This window comes from Gekko japonicus, unplaced genomic scaffold, assembly GCF_001447785.1.
Source record: "Gekko japonicus isolate JY-2015 unplaced genomic scaffold, Gekko_japonicus_V1.1 scaffold15, whole genome shotgun sequence".
Classification (NCBI taxonomy): Eukaryota; Metazoa; Chordata; class Lepidosauria; order Squamata; family Gekkonidae; genus Gekko; species Gekko japonicus.
In genome coordinates this window covers 76,795-95,954 of record NW_015165830.1, presented here as the reverse complement: position 1 = coordinate 95,954, position 19,160 = coordinate 76,795, and the positions used below count along the sequence as shown (strand labels likewise).

The following is a 19,160-nucleotide window of genomic DNA, read 5'->3' as shown; positions in this document are numbered from 1 at the left end:
ACATTCTTCCAAATTCTTTGGAGTTTAGGGAAGAACAAGAAGTTTGTGTGGCCTAGATGCAATCATGAGCTTACTGGGATGGGAGGGGGTGTAAAGGGCAAAAAATGCAATCTCATAATTGGGCCTCTTACTCTACTCTGGTGTCTTTCTCCTAATCTTGAATTCTGGTGTTTCTCCTGTAGCCCCTTTGAAGTTCAAGTAGGTCCTGAAGCTGGTCCTCAAAAAGTGAGAGCCTGGGGGCCAGGACTTCATGAAGGAGTTGTTGGGAAATCTGCTGACTTTGTGGTAGAATCCATTGGCCCAGAAGTGGGATCACTAGGTAAGCCAGTCTAGACAAAGTTAGAGAAATGTGGTGCCCAAGAACATCTTAAATAAAAGGCTGTCTCAGCCTGTGCTCTGTTAAACATATCTTAGTGGACTAATTGCTAATGTTCAGAAAGCAGACTTCCTTGATATAAAGCTGGAACATGTATTGGAGACCATCAATGTATATTTTCCCATGTGCTTTTCTTGCAGTCCCCAATTATATTTACAGTTAATTAATTTAGTGTTGTTTTCAATAACTGTATTCTTGTTTGGTCTGTAGATTAAGTTACGGCTGAATGTATTTGTTTTAATTACATTGCAGTTTAATTGGTGATTAGCTGCCCCAGATGTATGCAGGATATCATTTGATGTATAGGTAAACAATCACAGGCAAGTAGGCCTGACTGCTCTGTTCAGTCTGATTTAGCCATGCTTTCCCCACCAGCTCCCAGTGTTGTAACACACACTGGGCTGCCTGTCTTAAGTGGACAGGGATCACAAAAGTGATGGCGAAGTATAGCGTTTGGCCCTGTTTGCCCTAGAAGTGCAACCACTCTTAGCGACTCTGGGCTGCCTTGTAGCAAAATGAAGTGTATACTGGGGGTTGCCTCTACCAAAACCTACTGCAAAGAAAAGGATTGCTGCTGCGGAAGTGAACATCCTTTAGAGTCCTATCAGCAAAATCATAATTGACACTTTTTACAATTCTAACACACTTGTGTTCTTTTTAGGTTTTGCCATTGAAGGTCCATCCCAGGCGAAAATTGAATGTGATGATCAGAATGATGGGTCATGTGATGTGAAGTACTGGCCCAAAGAACCTGGTGAATATGCTGTTCACATCATGTGTGATGATGAGGACATACAAGACAGCCCCTACATGGCATTTATCCAACCGACTGCTATAGACTTCGACTCAGACAAGGCAAGGGCATGAGGGTTTATCTCTTCTTTAGATTATAACTTATCAAAGTTTCTTGAGCAATTCGTTCTATAGAAACATCTGTTTTCCCCACTGAAGGAGAACCATGCTGTAGCTTGTCATGGGAAACCTTGGAGACCATTAATGCAGTTGATGTTGCTGCTTCATCCAGTGACATAGCAAGAGATGGCAAAGGTCTGTCCTGGGTTAGTTTGGGCTCATTCTGATCTAGCAATTGATTGCTAGAGTCCTTCTCTGAGGAGTGCTACAATCCTGGGCATTTGTTATAGCAGGATTTCTTCCAGAACAGAAAATATTCTCCTGCAGTAAAATATATGCAATCAACGAGGAATCTTTATTGGCTTCTGAAAACAAATTTTGTACTGATCAGCCCACAGTGTCCATGCTGTAATAGAGTCCTGGCATTTTTTTCTACTCTTGTTCATCTTTTCTAGGTAAAAGCGTATGGTCCAGGTCTGGAGAGAACGGGCTGTATTGTGAACAATCCTGCAGAGTTTACAGTTGATGCCAGTGAAGCTGGGAATGCTCCTCTGAAGATATATGCACAGGTACGACCAGAACCCAGATATCATTTGCTTCTGGTAAAGATGGCCCAGACATCGATTTGCATTCAAACCTTTAAAATGTACCTGATGTGTGTTTGCTGGGGAAATCAGAGACTTGCTTTTAAGTATATTTAAGACTTGAGCTGTATCTGTAGTCTTAAAAAACATGTAACTGATCAAGTTTTTGGCTCAGGGCAGGTTCATACTTGCCTTTATGTCATGGGAGCTACCTTCTTTCAGCCTCCTCCCACACAAATCTGGTAACATGCTGACTTTCTGACAGTTGCGTCATTGGCCTCCTTCATGTACTCTGTCATCAGGGGTGGTGATGGAACCAGCTACACTTTAGATAAGGAAGGTGCTTCAGAGTGGGAGTAGGTTGTTTAAGGCTATGACATGCTTGACTAAATGTAGCACAAAAGATTGAAACGTGCAGAACAGCTTGTGGGTGTACAGTGAAGAGGCAGTAAAGATTTCCACTTTGCTGCTGTTCTAGTGGGCAGGGAGCTCTGGCACCATTTTCTGTTGCCCTTATGCAAATCATTCATTCGATTTGATTGCACCCTTCCTCCAGGAGCACAGGGAGGCACATACATTGTCCCTTCATCTCAAAGTAACTGTTAAAATCTAGGCTGAGAGAGATGGTGACAGCCCCAAAGTTGCCTAGGGTGTTTCATGGCAGCATGGGAGGTGGAACCCGGCCTTAATCAGACTGTAGCTCAGGAATCCCCAACTTTGTTGAGCCTGCAAGGCATTTGTGGAATTTTAAGAAGGAGTAGTGAATGCCCCTATAAAATGGCTGCCATGAGAGCAGTGGCAGTCACAGATCTGGGAGGTCACAAGTCAAGCATCATCCTATGATGGAGACAGCTGCTTGCAAGTTCTGAAGTGGTGCTGCCTGGACTGTTAAGTACCAGCTCTGAGAAGGTGGAGAGGTCTGGGCTGGTTCCTTGTTTGGGGGATGAGATGGTCTCCCGTGTAAGTTCCTACAGAAAAGGGAGCATTTGTTCATTGCAGAGCCACAGAGACAGACGTTTCCAAGTCCAGAGGCATAGGAGGCTGTCCTTAGTCAAACAGAGCTCACAGCTGTGACGCACCTGCCCAGGATGAGCTCAGCACTTCGTTAGTATGTTGGAAGGGAGAAACTCAAAGCTCCCTGTGCTGCTTATTCAAGACTCTTTGGGTTTTATCATCAAGAAGCAAGGGCGCATAAGGAAATGCATTGGCAGGTGGTACACTGTGCCTTTGACCACTGTACCGTACTAGTTGTCCATGGTAGCTTGTTCCTGCATATAAAAAAATTATTTCAATATAGTATCACTTTACTGTGTTATAAGATAGCATATCCAAAAGCATGAATTGATTTTGTGATGCTCTTAAATGGACACAGAAAGCTATGTTGCTTGGATCAACAATTTGGTAAATACCAGTAACTTCTAAAATCATGTTTGTTTTTGGTCCAAACCATTTCTCTTTAAGGATGGAGATGGTGAACCGATTGATATTCAGACAAGGAGCAAGCCAGGTGGTATCTATGCCTGTTCTTATGTTCCAACAAAACCAATGAAGCATACACTTGCTGTCACTTGGGGAGGAGCTAATGTGCCCAGTAGCCCCTACAGGGTAAGTAGTTTTTTTAAAAAAATGTTCCTGGTTGTCCACTTGTGGTCTGTCTCCATACCTCATGTGACACTGGTAATATTAATATACATATTGTAGTTGCAGCAGAATTTCTCCAAGCAAATGTTGCATAAAGTCAAACCTTGTTGATAAACAATGTGGAATGAGGTTGAAAGGCATGACTATGTTAGGGCATGAAAGTTAAGGCATTGAGTAAGCAAGTTTCACCTCTGTGACTCTCATACCTTGCATGTCAAATTGTGTTATTTAGGTCCAGATAGGTCAAGGCAGTCATCCTCACAAAGTGAAAGTGATTGGACCTGGTGTGGAGCGAACTGGTCTGAAAGCCAATGAACCTACTCATTTCACAGTAGACTGCACAGAGGCAGGAGAAGGTAAAAACAGACACACATTATTGGGTTGGCTTCCTGGCAAACCTGTCATAATTTCCCACTTCGGTAAAAGGGGGGCAACACGCTGTAGTAGAGGAAACCCTTCTTGGGAAATATCCAGAAACGCTATTATCTCCTAGTATTAAGCCATAAGTGGTGATGTAAGGGAGCTACTGCAAAAATGATTGGCTAACAAATCTCTTTGTTCCTTCTAGGTGATGTGAGTGTGGGCATTAAGTGTGATGCTCATGTGCTAAATGAGGAAGAGCAAGACATAGATTTTGACATCATACATAATGCTAATGATACATTCACTGTGAAATATACGCCACCTGCAGCTGGGCGCTATACTGTCAAAGTGCTGTTTGCTGGAGAGGTGTGTAGTGCACAGGAGGGATTGGGATCAGGGCTAGAGGTCACACCAGATCCAATGTCTCTCTGAGTGTCTGCTTTTATATAGGCTTGATTGCCGTGTGACTTAAAGGGGTTTCTGGGCCTATTCAAATATTTGTGTTAATTTAAAGTCTGTAAAGTTTGCTTTTTCTTTAGAAGCTTTCCCTAATGCATAGATGTTACAGTAAGGATGATGTATTTAGTATGTTCTGGCTTTTATGATGGCATTAGTTTTCTAGCAAGAACTTAAAAAAAAAAACTTCTGGTTTCGGGTAAGCTGAGAATCTGTAAAAGCACAGAGCAGGAAATAGAAACGCTACTTGAACACTGCCAACAGAAAATGAAGCCAAGCTCAAACTTCCACTTGTCACAAATGGGGTATGAGATCACACTGACATTGCTTAAATGGCCACTGAACTTTTGATGTGTTTTTGTAAGTTGGCGTGTTTAAACCAAACTTGGTCCGAATAGGACAAAATGTTTCCATGAAGTCTTAGAAAAAACTTAACTCTATGGTGTCATTAGTCCAACACACAAAAGACACAAGTGGCTTTTGTTCTGTGATAGATTTAGAGGGGAAGCAATAATTTGGTACCGTGGAAGCAGTTTATAGAATGGAAGAGGCAAGAATGTTATATATATGAAAGAAGGGCTTCTGCAACACATTGACTCTTGAGCTAATCCACTTGCTCTGCATTACTTTTTAATGGAAAGCTAAGTTGCTGCTTGCATTACAACCAAGTTTTATTGTCTCAAAGGAAATCCCAACCAGCCCTTTCAGAGTGAAAGTAGAACCCTCACATGATGCAAACAAGGTGAAAGCTGAAGGGCCTGGACTAAGTAAAACTGGTGAGTTTTCTACTAGTTCTTTTTTTGAAATTTAAGACTGTAAGTTTGGGGAGTCTCCCTGTACTGGGCAAACCTGCATCTAGGACTGATGGTAGAATACTAAGCTTGGGACTTGAAGGGATAAAATTGACTCTTGTATCTTTATCACATGTGGATCATCTTCTTAGGGTGACAGATTATTCCAACTGCTTTTCCTATTTAGGTGTAGAAAATGGGAAGCCTACACACTTCACCGTATTCACGAAAGGTGCTGGGAAAGCTCCTCTGGATGTTCAGTTCCATGGACCTCTGGCAGATGCTGAAGAAGCTGTCAAAGACTTGGACATCATTGATAATTATGACTATTCCCACACTGTAAAATACACTCCAGTACAGCAGGTAGGCTTCCATGTGAAGGTGGGTAGTGGGCTTTCCCATAATGCACAGTGACAAATTTCACATGACATAAAATGGCAAACCAGGGCTCCTACATTACATTCCAATATCTTTCTATTAAAGAGAGCAAGGCTACAGGCACAATCAAACCACCTGACTGACTAAGCAAGTACCCCAAAAGTGCATCTGAAGCTCAAATTTTTTGTTCTCTTGTTCCAAACTGTCAAATTTAGCCTGTCATATTCAGCAACTTTGCTGCTGGAAGTCCTGTTATTGTTGCTGATAGCTATGTATTTCTGAGTGGTATTCATTTGTAAGCCCTCTGTCACCTTTCAACTGACAACAAAATCAAACCTCACTTGGCAGGTTATTCCAGATCAGTTTCCACATCCTCTGCACAATTCTTGTACATCTCAGGAGCTGGCTTTAGCTTCAGCTTCTGGTGCTATGAGTCTGGTGTAACTGTTGCCAAAAGGTGGCCTCTTAACCTACATCCTGTAGACTTTCATGTTGGCAGTGACCAGTTGAGTCTCCTTTCAACCCTAAACAGTTTCTAAATGTATGTACTGCCATGATTCTGCTTTAATTGGATCTTTGTAGCGGGAACCCTGATGCCAGCTGTCTCTGGCACAGTTCTCATGAACATTGGCAGGTATAGATGGAAATGGCCTTTATGACTTCTGAAACAGTGGTGCTGTGTACTGCAGCACTTTGCAAACGTAGAGTGTATTTGTATCTTGTTTCTAAAATATGGTTCACTCTCAGCAAATGTGCTTTCTGGAAAACTTAATACATGTAGATTGATTCTTGTAAGTTCTAAGCTTTTCCAAACTGGCAGTACCCATTAAAATCCAATTTACCTATTACGAAGGTGGTAGAATTCTGGTTTGGACTATATTCGGCACAGGCTTGTTATTTATGTCATTTATTCTGTGAACCTAGGCAGGTCATGAGAGGGAGGGCAGGAAGGGTTTTATCAGCGCTTAGTTCTTGTGGCTGTTTCTTACACGCCCAGGGAAATGCTGATCACCACTTTGGGGTCAGGAAGCAATTTTTCTCCAGGCCATTTTGTCCATGGATCCTGGAGGGTTTTTTTGTCATCTTCTGGGCATGGAACAGGGATCACTGGGAGTGTAGGGGGAGTTATTTGTGAGTTTCCTGCATTGTGCAGGGGGTTGGACTAGATTTCCCTGGAAGTCCCTTCCAACTCTATAATCCTCTATGATTCTCTGAGTGAATTACTGAAATCACTGCAGGGTCACCTGCCTGCTAGGACCCTCCTCCATAGGATGGATCTTGCCTGTCCCTGTAGGAATTGAAATGTTTATCTACCCAGTGCCTGGCCAAAAGGCCCAGGCCTCCACATGGGTGACTTAAGACCAAATAGAGGTCCATAAAATACGCAGTTAAAATAGAACATATAGTTGGTCGATACCTAATGAAAAGGGAATTGGTTTTAATGCCTGCCATGCTTTGAATCCAAATAGGCTCTCTGTTACTGAACACAAAGTATCCAATTCCCCAGTTATCCCCTAGTTGAAAAAACAGCATCAACTTACTTGGTTTCTATAACCTTTATTCTGGTATATCAACTGAGCCTGCTGACTCCTTCTCCTCCCCTCACTTCACAGACCAACTGTCACTTTCTACATGTAATGTTCTCTTATGAACCCCAAATCTTGTTAACTCAAGCAGATAAAAATTTATAGTACAAGATTCTTTGCTTGCAGTAAACTGGCAAGAATTACCATAACATTATCCTGAATATCTTCTTGAAGGATTATGTATGTTGAGAGTGTTTTTTGTACTGTGTACCTGTGGTCTGAAGTTGCACAATCCTGATTTCTTCCACCTCATTCTGTGCATTGCCTGTATAGACCAGCCCTACTACACTGGATTACTTCTGTAACTTAGCCTCTGGGCTCCCACTTTGATCAAGGAACTAGAGAGAAATTCAGGAAACTGAATGAAGGCACCTGGCCAACATTCTGTCAGGGACCGAAAATTATAGTAGGTGGTGTTACTGTTAAGAAATACCGCTGTGTTTGAGCAGTGCACCATATATGCATCTATATTTTTGAGGTTGACCTGGCAAGAGTTCTATTGTGAGAAGGGCGAATGAGTAGGCTTAACTAAGGGGGTGGAGTAAGCAAATACTACAGGCTTTACTCTGTCAGATGGTAAATATAGCAGTGACAAATGCTAGCTATCAAACTACTCAGAGCCTTGTGAAAACTTAAACCTTCATTCTCCAACTCTTATCCAAGGAATTAAGTTGTGGAACTACAATATGATACGCACCTTAGTCATGGCAAGTTAATACATTATGCTTTGTTGGCCCATGCCCAAGTAGTCTGACTGAAAAATCTGAATTTCAAAGTGTCCTTTCTATAGCCTTTTCTGCTCCCTCTGGTTTATTAGTGTTCCACAGAAACGAAACAAAGGCAGCCCAAAAATCCTGGAGGCATTAATCTTGCACCCATATGGGAATTTTATAGATGGCTGCTTGGCAGTTTCTAGGCAGTGAACACTACTTGTATCTTGGCACCTAATTAATCTTCTAAACAGAAGCAACAAAATGAAGCCCATGCATCTTGAGAGGTGAGAATCAGTGCAATTCAGACACAAGCAGGCAAAGTGACTTGGTAATGTGAACACCAAAAAGTAAATGTGTAGTGTATTCAAAGCTGCCTTGAATGCATGATATGTTGTGAAACATCTAATTGAAGTGTAATGTAAAGCTTCGTCCTGGGCTAGGATCCAAATCCATCCAATCGTGTTACTAGCCCGGGAAGCACCTAACCAATCACTTTCAAGCAAGCTCCCTGAGTGGGAACATCCGTTGATTGGTCCTTATGGTGAACAACCTTATTGGTTGGTATTTGTACAGTGGGTGTGGCTACATTAGCCGGGAATGTTTAAAAGCAGGACAGCTGCAATGTAAAGGTTGTTCTGGCTATCAGATGTTGATCCGTGTTGGAGTTGTGTTCGAGTTGAAGAATAAAGTTGTGTCCTTGCTGAATCACTCTCCGACTGCTTTGTTAAGCGAGCAACTTAACAAAATGATAAAAGAGTCATCCGTGGAGCTGAGGCTGACTTCAGCGTGTGGAAGTTCTTATTGTGTACAGTGCGTTTAGATCTGTATAGCTTCAGTCTGTTGGGCTCAAGCTCTGTAGATTCACAAGTGAACCTGTGTAAGCTGCAAAACCTTCACCAAGACTTTGGTAAACAAATTTTTATTATTTTCTTAGGAACATAACATATAAAATTAAATCATTCAGTCCATTGTTTACCCCATTCCCTTCCTCTCCTCCCTCCAATGGCTTCCCGCAATGCTTCACTCCCTTCTTACAAATTTCTTTATATCATTAACACATCATTTGTTATCATACAACCTCAAGATAACATCATTTGACTTAATATTGATCTAAACATATTAAGTTTTGTTTTACATCCCAGTTCTTTTCCAGATATATTTTAAAGTCATTCCATTCTTGAAAAAACACATTATCTTCTTGATTATTCAACTTCTTTGTAATTTTATCCATTTCTGCCATGAACAGAACTTTTTGTATCCAGTCTTCGATTTCTGGTACTTTATCAGTCTTCCAAAATTGTGCATAGATCATCCTCGCTGTTGTGATAAGGTACCAGAATAAAGTCCTTTTAGTCGAGTTAACTTCTTCCATTTTTAATCCCAAAAGCAGAATTTCAGGCGCTTTTTTGAAAGAGCACTTAAGTATTTTTTGCATTTCTCTGTGGACTTTTGTCCATAAAACCTTCACCAAGACTTTGAATCATAAATGGAGCTCCTAGCCAATTACTTTTTTTAGTGATTTGCAACTGTAAGGGCTCAAATGCCTAAAATAGGAATATTTTGGGTATGGTTGTCTGTAGAGATATTAGTACATATCTCATCAGTATATGTTCTTATGTTCTTAAAGCCATAGCCTGATTGTGTGGAACAATTAACTCTACCTCAAAATTCAGTTAATTCATACGTTTTGCTTGATTTTTGCATAACACGCAAAACGATTCCTTCAGTTAACTGATGAAATAACTGGCTGTTCAGTGAATTTTATGGAACAATGGTATTTCAGCAGAGCAAGCTAAGAATGAACTAAAAGCAGACTTGGTAAAACATGCACAAGGAGATGGATTTTTAGCTAAGACTCACCAGAGAAGCCCAGTGTTCTAGCCAAAGCATATAATATATAGCCATGTGTAAATTCTGAAGGTAAAGGTGTCTGCAGGCACAAGCATTTGGTTTCCTTGCCAGTTAGGGTTCCTGCTACAAAGCTGCCTTTGCTATTGTATACTTGTGTACTGTGGAAAATTGAAAAGAACCTGGAAGTAAGGTAAAACTTCCCTCCTGCCTATTAAAATGTGTAAAGGAAAGCTGAGGAATACTTAATGAATATCAAAGGATTGACATTTGAGCTGCTAGTATTGGTCTCAAGTATTGAAATATGAATCTGCTCAATTTCTCTAGGGTAACATGAAAGTTCTAGTGACCTATGGTGGAGATCCTATTCCTAAGAGTCCATTCACTGTGGGTGTGGCAGCTCCACTTGACCTGAGCAAAATTAAAATCAATGGCCTGGAAAACAGTAAGTGAGCTGGTCTAATCTGAACCTTGTTTCAGTTGGAAATTGGAAAACAAATGAGCAATTGAATACAGCTGTAGCATAATAAGCTAGGTTGTGCACGTATTTAAGTGCCATCAAGTTGCTTCTGACTTAATGGCAACCCAATAAGCTAGGTTGGGTGATCCAAAGTAAAGGTCAAGCTAAGAAATAAGATAGATTGGGTGATCTAAAATAAAAGTCAAGTTACCACTAGACATTTGAATTTAGAACCACAGTCAACTTGTTCTTGGAAATATGGAGGGTAGTATACATTAGTGCTTAACATATTAATCTATAATTGGAGAGCAGCCAGTTTAACGCCAATACTTGCAGTGAACTTTGCTCATCCAAGCACTGAAGTTCAATTTTGGCTAGATATTTTTTGACAAGTTCCTTTTAATGTATTCAGTAACACTAAAACAATGCAAAGAGAAGAATCTTTCCTAATAAGAACTCTGTTAAACCAGGCAACTTCTGGTTTAAAAACCCATACTCAAAGCTGCCAGTCTGCTGAAGCTATTCTTACTAATAGCATCCATGGGCTTTTTTAAAGGCTATGGAGGGGGGTTAGGGGTATAGATCTAAGATGCTTGGAATAAGAAAACACTTTAATAGCTTTATGTCTCATGGTGCTTGAATAACGTATAGATAACTTAATGAAACAGGCTGCTTTTGTTTCTTAAAGGAGTTGAAGTAGGGAAGGATCAAGAATTTCTGATTGACACAAAAGGAGCTGGTGGGCAGGGAAAACTTGATGTGGCCATCTTTGGCCCAACCCAGCAAGCTTTACCATGCTTAGTGGAGCCAGTTGTGGGCAAAGAGTGCAGCACTGCAAAGTACATCCCAAGGGAAGAAGGCGTTTATGTTGTTGATGTAAGTTACGATGGTAATCCAGTGCCAGGAAGCCCTTACAATGTAGAGGCTACTCTACCACCTGATCCGTCCAAGGTAAGGGCATTGCTAACTGCTGATCCATGGAGTGAGATGGAGCTCGTATTGCTTGGGATGCTGTCATGGATTTATAATATGTACTTTAAAATGCTGTTTTAATGGCTTTGCTTACTGCCTTGGGGACCCTAAGCTGTATGGAAAGACAGCATAAAAGTGTTCTAAATGTGTATTAAGCTACTGCTATATATAACCTTTAGATATGAGACATGGAAAAGAGTTAATAAGCTTTCAGCAATTCTCAGGTTTGTGCTTAGTACAGAATCTGGTTTGCATAGCTTAAGGCAGGTTAAAGTGATCTGATGAAACTCTTTGCTGAATGCTTCTTAATCTACTAGAATGTAGTTTCTTAAATAATACGGTGAATATGGAAATTAGCACTTGTTTTCTTTTTTGGAGAGTGGTGAAGGTAGTGACTGCGGTCCAGATTTAAGTGTGTAGGGTCATCATACAGCTTAATGTTCTCATGGCCATACCTTAGAAATTTCTGCAACTTAGACTGTGCAGCAAGAAATGTAATTCTATTTTCTCCTTGATTTTTCTAGACAACTGACATACACATCTCTAAAGCATGTATTGTGTCATGGCCTAAAAGCCTGTATGCTACTTGGGTGCATGTTGAGCTTTATGTGACTCATGACCAATAAGCTTATTTCTTCCTTCATGTTCCCCATTGAGATAATTTAACTGAAAATCACTATGTAATGTATTGGGTATTCATTGTCTAACAATGACTCATATGTAAGCACTCTAGCTTTTGTTTCCTGGATTTGTGCTAATTAGCTGTGCCCTCTTACTTTCAGAATCAATTAGACTAACGAGAATCAATTTGATAAGATGTGGTAGTTGGCTAATGAGGCAAACTATGCCATGTCAGTACCCTTTAAGCAGAAAATAGCACACTGATAACTTGGGGTAAAGTGCCTTCTGGTGGCTTAAAGTGTAGGAGTGACTGAAACGGGTTGATAGAAATATTTAAATGTATTCTTCTTTAATGTATTCTTCTTCTAGGTGAAGGCCTATGGTCCAGGCCTTCAAGGGGGCCTTGTAGGAAAACCAGCAGAATTCACAATAGATACCAAAGGAGCTGGAACAGGTGGTCTAGGGTTAACCGTGGAAGGGCCATGTGAAGCTAAAATTGAATGCTCAGATAATGGTGATGGAACATGCTCAGTTTCTTACCTGCCTACTAAACCGGGTGATTACCTTGTGAATATCCTGTTTGAAGAAGTCCATATTCCTGGCTCCCCTTTTAAAGCAGATGTTGAATTTCCATTTGATGCTTCAAAAGTAGTTGCCACAGGCCCTGGACTTGAGCATGGTAAAGTAGGTGAAGCTGGATTGCTGAATGTGGATTGCTCAGAAGCTGGACCTGGAAAGCTGGATATGGAAGCTGTGTCTGATTCTGGTTCCAAAGCTGATGTTGAAGTTCAAGATAACAAAGATGGAACCTATGCAGTTACGTATGTGCCTCGTTCTGCGGGGATGCATACACTCCAGATGAAATATGGTGGAGAGCCAGTGCCAAATTTCCCTGCACGGGTCAAAGTTGATCCAGCTGTAGACACAAGCAAAATCAAAGTGTTTGGGCCAGGAATTGAAGGGAAAGGTAGGTACGCTGTTAGTCTGTTTAAAGGCAAATTCCAAGGAGTGCTGTGAAATAACATTATGGATGTGTGTCACGTGTGGGAATACAGAATGTATGCTTAGATATATGCTTTCCTAGAAAATGTGTAGGCAGGTGCGTTTGTCAAGACTTGTATACGTGGTGGAATGGCAGAGCCAGTTTCAATGAACTTGTACATATGTGGGCACCAAGCATGGCTCTGTTCAGTGTTGCTCTTCAAAACCTTTACTCTATAGATGTCTTCCGTGAAGCTACAACAGATTTCACTGTAGATGCCAGACCATTAACCAAAACTGGTGGAGACCATATTGGAGCTCAGATTGTAAATCCTTCTGGAGCTTCCACAGACTGCCTCATCAAAGACAATGCTGATGGGACGTATGCAGTAGAGTTTACGCCATATGAAAGAGGTGAATGCTTCTAATTTCTGGAGGGATGGGGGGAATGGATTTTACTAAGTAGCAGCTCTGTCAACTAAGCAGGTAGAAAATGGATTCTTACTTCCTGTGCAATGCAAGACAGCCTTAATCTACCAGATGGGGATGAGGTCATTGGTTTAAACTGAAGCTAATTTATAAAGGCTAACAACTCAGTTCTCTTGGGGCAGAGAGCACTGCTGCTAGTCTAAACTGCCTCATGGCCATCATAGCGTCAGAGTGCTCCAAACTAATAACATTCCCTTCCTTCCTACAGGTCCTCACAGTGTTGAAGTGACCTACGATGATGTGCCTGTTGCAAACAGTCCTTTCAGTGTTGATGTCACTGAAGGGTGTCATCCTTCTCGTGTGCTGGCTGAAGGAACTGGGCTAAAAGAAGCCTTCACCAATAAATCAAATCCGTTTACTGTTGTCACTCGGTAAGCATTGTTCCTTTTCAACCGTGAAGTATTCATGTGGGGAATTAAGTCATACTTCCTGATAAGTAAGAGTATCTAGACTGGATGTGTTGCATCTGTTTTTGAAAAAGTAAGGCTGTCCCAACAGATGTGCCGTAAGAGAGCACAAAACTCTAAACCACTCTTGTCATTGCCCCAAATGCTTCCACTGACAGGATCACTACTTGTGATGTATGCACTATCTGACAAAGGGAGTGTTGACTCTCAAAAGCTTGCACCCTTGAAAATCTTGATGTTCTCTGAGGTGCTGCTGGACTCTAATCTAGCTGTTCTGCTGCAGACCCACATGGCTGCCCTCTGAAACCGACACTATTTCTTGACCGCTTTCCTTGGTTTTTTTTTCTTGCAAATGGCAAACCAAAATGTGTGCTTAAGGTCACTTCAGCATTCCACAGGTTAAGCTAAAGATGTCACCACTAAAACTCACCTGTATTAAAAGTTTATACAATGCTTGTACACCGCTTAATTGACAAATGGTGTCATTTAGAGGTAAAATGCATACTTGTGCCAGGTATAGAAGCCTGGCAAATTGGGCCTAAGGAAACAAAGCATTATGACAATATAAGCATGATGGCTTTTGTCTTTTTTCCTCCTCCCACAGAGGTGCTGGCATTGGTGGCCTTGGGATAACTGTTGAAGGGCCATCAGAGTCCAAAATAAGCTGTAAAGATAACAAAGATGGCAGCTGTAGTGCTGAATATATTCCTTATGCTCCAGGAGACTATGATGTCAACATAACCTATGGAGGAGAACATATCCCCGGTAAGACCTGAGATCTCCTAAGGATTAATATTAAAGGATTGACCCAGTTTTGTAGACTAGGAATGGTTGGGTTCAAACCCCTACTAAGTCATGAACCGGACTTATAGTTGCAAACAGGTCTGGAGAAAAATGTCCCTTCCCTTTAATTGAGGCTTTATGTGTAGAAATGGACAGTTGAAGCTCTTCATGACATGGAGATAAATGACTTCCCATTAAAGCCCATTGAAGGGACAGGACACATAACTAAAAGTGGATGACTAGTTGCAAGGTAGCTATGAGGATAACATGGAAGAAAAGGAGAATTAAGGGCAGTGTGCAGAATCTGCTGGAGGGGACGGTATGATAAATGTGTAATTAAAAACTTATCCAGAATACATGGGAAAATACATGGGAAAATACAGGGGCTGATACAAAACCCCCCCAAATCTGGAGTTAGGAAAAGGCTAGCTTTTAAAAGCCTGTTTTTGGTGGATGACTCCAGTCATTTAGTAACACATAGGGTAGCTGCTGCTGTAGTCTCCGTGTCTATCAAATGCTGTTTGAATTTATTTAAATTTCTAAACTTCAAGGCTTCATTGTTGAAGAGTTAATTACAGTTTAGTGATCATCATAGTTTCCTTGCTAGAAAACTGTCAAAACTTTCTGTATAATGCAGACCTAAATTATTGCCTAGCAAGCCAAAGCTTAACAGGTGAGGCAGTCATTTAAGAAGAAGAAGAGATTGGATTTATACCCCGGCCATCACTACCCAAGGGAGTCTCAGAGCGGCTTACAAACTCCTTTCCCTTCCCCTCCCCACAACAGACACCCTGTGAGGTAGGTGGGGCTGAGAGAGCTCTGACAGAAACTGCTCTTTTTTCAAGAACAGTTGTGCCAGAATTATGGCTTGCCCAAGGTCATCCAGCCAGGTGCATGTGCAGGAGTGGGGAATCAACCCCAGTTCTCCCAGATTAGAGGCCGCGCACTTAACCACTACACCAAACTGGTGTAGCCTTATAGGCTAACCTTATAGCCTTAAACAGCCTTATAGGCAACACCTATTGAAGTATTTGGAAAAACGTTTTCTCAAGGGGTTCACTTTGTTAGAAACAACTGATTCCATTTGAAATAGATTGGGCTCCTTGGCTCTGCCCTGGTGGTGGTAAAGTCTCTGCTTACCTACCTCACAGGGCTTTTGAGGATAAAATGGGTTATGTTGTCTTCAACTCTTTAGAAAGAAGGGCTGGCCACAAATGGGCAGAAATGAGGAGATTAAGCAGGCAGGCTTGAGTAGGTAGTACTACAACATAACTACCAGTTGGTGATTGCAAAACTCTTAAGAGATCACTTTTTATGAACTGGCTTGAATTTAGAAGCATAAGTGATGGACGTTGGCTTGGTTTAAGCTGAACTGTGAATTAAACTCCTGACCCAAATGTTTATTACTAGCAGATACTGAGATAGACAATGCTCCCATGGTGCCCCATTCTCTTCAGCAGCAGCCTGTGAGGTGAGAATGAGACTTTGAGGGTCTTGGAGAACACTATGAGGGGACTGATCCTCTTGTAAGGCTCCAGGCCTGTATTATCTGAAACCTCACAGCCAAAGCCATAGTATGGTACTTCGTGAGAATTTTACCATTAGGTGGGAATGAAGTCTACTAATCTCAGTTCTTGCCTCAAGGGCTGTGCTGCTAAGAGTGGATGCTACAGCTAACGCATCTCCTATCTTTTGCTTCCTGTGTGCATGCTGTTAAAATTTGCTGTGTTACCTGCAGGCAGTCCATTCAGAGTTCCTGTGAAAGATGTCATTGACCCCTACAAAGTGAAAGTTGCTGGGCCAGGTTTGGGAACAGCAGTTCGTGCCAACATTCCTCAGTCCTTTACTGTTGATACCAGCAAGGCTGGTATAGCACCTCTTGAAGTTATGGTGACAGGACCCAGAGGTAATATGTTCCTTGTCTAACTTATTATTGAAGCATATTCCTGACTGTGTGTTTACATCTGTCATATACAGATCTGAAGTATATAAATGACATTGCTTCAGAGTGTACCACCTGCTTAAATTTTTTAACTAGCAGAATTAAGCTAGAAGTGCCAAATAAAGTAGCATAGTGTACAGTCCTGAATTTCTTTTTTGGTAACATTTCAGTATTAATAGCTATTTCAAAACATTAAGTCTTTGAGGATCAAGATGCTTCTACCAAATGTGACATTTACGAACCCTGTGAGCAGTGTTCCCACTAAGCTGAGTTAGTCTGAGCTAGCTCACAGTTTTTTAGCCTCTGTCGCTCACACATTTTTGTCTTAGCTCAGGAAGGCTGGCTCCAGAGCAAACTAATTTATGCAGTAGCTAGATTGCTTGCTCATTTCTTAAATGTCAGTAGCTCACAAAGTAGAATTTTTGCTCACAAGACTACAGCTTAGATGGAGCATTGCCTGTGGGGGAACCACTGTTAAATCTAACGATTAGTAGAGGTTTTGCCAGACTACTGGGAATTGGAAGAGGCATTCATATGAAGGTCATGTGAGTAACTTGTGCTAAGCATGGTCATCCCACCAAAAAGTGTATATTTTAAATTATGGTGTGTTGAAGGTAATAATCAAGATACCAATGTGCCACTGCAAAAGTATGTGTAGGCCAAAACTTTTAGGGCTTAAACGAAATTAATTTAGTATATCAGCTGTACTGTGCATTCTGGCATCACCTAGCTGAACCTGAGAATGTGTTGTAATACAATGGGATTTTTGAGATGGTGATGAAGCCTTGATAATTGTTTGTTGAGCGGGCCAAACATTGCACAGGAGTAAATTGTGGATGAGGATGCCTGGCTGTCTTTGGCTCAAGTGTGTTAGTTCTTGAGGAGCTAGTGAAAACAATGGCACAGGCCTTCAGACTAAGAGAAGGATGTAAGCTGGAGCAACGTAGTCTGAAGGAAGGAAAGACCCTGAGTAGGCAGAGGTGCGTCTTCTATTCTGGCTATTCCAGCCAATGTTTAATTATTTGAATTATCCGGCCAAACTGTGGCTGTGGACTGTGAGTTGATATTCTGTATATGACAACCAAGGGCAAAAGTTTCTGTGTGGTATGGCCCAAATGCAGTCATGCAGCCTTGTTGAAATGAGCAGTATAGCTAGTTCACTATTTAAGAGCTGGCATATCATTGCATTTGACAAAAAAATTAGTAAGAGCATATTTAATGCTATTTGGAGCAAAATAAATTCTGCAAACATTTGAAATGGAGTAACTCCAAACTGAATTCTGAATTAAAGGGATAGCTGTATTAGCCTTAAGGTTCATAAGAATAACTTTTATAGCTTATGTGTTTGTGGACTAAAGTCCACACCACCAATTAATTTCTTTTATTTGCTGCCATCTGAAAACTGATTTCATTTGGACTTGTACTACAATAAATTTGTAGTTCCTCAACGGTGGTGGTGGGGAAGAAGCAGCATTGTTTATATTCTGGAGCTGCTCATATACTGCAACTAGGTTTGCCAGCTCTCGATGGAGAAGTTCCTGGAGATTTGGGGGTGGAGCCAAGGGAGAGGAGGGACCCTTAGCAGAGTCTATCCTCCAAAGCTGAGGAACTGATCCCTCTAGTCTGGAGATAAACTGGAATTCCAGGATGTCTCTAGGCCCCACCTAGACGTTAACAACTCTAACTGCAACATGAAGCTATGCTGAATGTGACACTTGGAACTAACATGGCTGTTGCATGTATAGCCGGTTTTAGCTTTGCTGTATTATTCCAAACTAAACATCTCTCACAACTTAGAGGTCCTTGTTCAGATAATTAAGTTAACAGTCTTTTAATTCTAGCTGATGAGACGGATTCCCAGTCATGGCGCAGTCCACTGAAAGCAATTTCAGAGTTCTTTAAAGGTGACCCACAGGGTGAATCTAATGAGACAGGTTTGAACTTTCACTAATTACCTCTGCTTATAAGAAATCCTCTATAAGCTTTACAGCTATAAATTGCTTCTGTCAATTAAGCTTTCCTGTATTGTGGCTGCAGTACTAATTTTTCAATTAAGCGCTCCTCTGCTAAAACATACTGTGATGTTCCCTGAGGAGAGTCACTGTAAAAACTTCACCTCGGTAGAAACTGCCCTACAACTTGTCACTTTCCCACTGAACTGGGGTTATTGCCTATGACTGGCAGCTATCAGGCAAATTTCAGACAAAATACTTTCTCTTTTAAAAAAGAGTATCTGAATGAAGCTAGTTTGATTTAATATTTTTACCAGCTAACAGACGTAGTTTCTGTTACCAAATTGTGATTACCAAGGAACAGTTTTTCCCAGACATGTTTTGATACCTTTATTGCGCAAAACACAATGCCCTGTTGCCAGTTTTTTTCTTATTGTATTTGTTTAATTTGTACCCCACTTTTCTTCCCACTGGGGACCCAAAGTGGCTAACGACATTCTCCCCTTCTCCATTTTATCGCACAAAATCCCTGTGATGCAGGTTAGGCTGAGAGTTTTGCTTTGCCCATGGTCACCCAGCAAGCTTCCATGGAACAGTGGGGATTTGAACCTGGCTCATAGTCTGACTGTCTAACCACTGTATCACACTGGCTGTCTTAGTAATACCTGCTGCACTTAATTTACCCACACAGTAAAAGGAGCCTTAATTAACACTCCGATCCTTGTCCCTTTCTCCTTCAGCTGACATCTTCCAACTGTTGAAATTCCAAGGTTGATTCTTAACTGATTCTGTTCCTATTGGCAGTTGAAGCTCCACTCTCATTGGTTTCTCTGCTGCTGGGTGGTTACTCTATCCATCATGCATGCCTTGCTTGATTAATATGTGTTGGTTTTTGTCACCTAACATTAGCTGTGGCTCTAAGTATGTCTAGTCACAAGTTAAGTTTTGAGTTTGTAACTAATGCT

General features: G+C 41.3%; 1 protein-coding gene across 1 annotated transcript in view; it reads left to right on the top strand.

The window, feature by feature from the left end:
- LOC107110009 (filamin-B-like) overlaps positions 1-19,160 on the top strand; it is a 96,368-nt gene that overhangs the window by 51,322 nt on the left and 25,886 nt on the right. The window contains exons 11-26 of the mRNA XM_015410716.1: positions 183-319; positions 1,038-1,231; positions 1,684-1,797; positions 3,274-3,417; positions 3,686-3,809; positions 4,022-4,182; positions 4,958-5,048; positions 5,251-5,426; positions 9,916-10,033; positions 10,737-10,999; positions 12,011-12,608; positions 12,863-13,036; positions 13,320-13,482; positions 14,123-14,283; positions 16,040-16,207; positions 18,085-18,177. Of these exons, the coding sequence (XP_015266202.1) occupies positions 183-319; positions 1,038-1,231; positions 1,684-1,797; positions 3,274-3,417; positions 3,686-3,809; positions 4,022-4,182; positions 4,958-5,048; positions 5,251-5,426; positions 9,916-10,033; positions 10,737-10,999; positions 12,011-12,608; positions 12,863-13,036; positions 13,320-13,482; positions 14,123-14,283; positions 16,040-16,207; positions 18,085-18,177 (2,879 nt within the window). The remainder of the gene's footprint in view (positions 1-182; positions 320-1,037; positions 1,232-1,683; positions 1,798-3,273; positions 3,418-3,685; positions 3,810-4,021; positions 4,183-4,957; positions 5,049-5,250; positions 5,427-9,915; positions 10,034-10,736; positions 11,000-12,010; positions 12,609-12,862; positions 13,037-13,319; positions 13,483-14,122; positions 14,284-16,039; positions 16,208-18,084; positions 18,178-19,160) is intronic.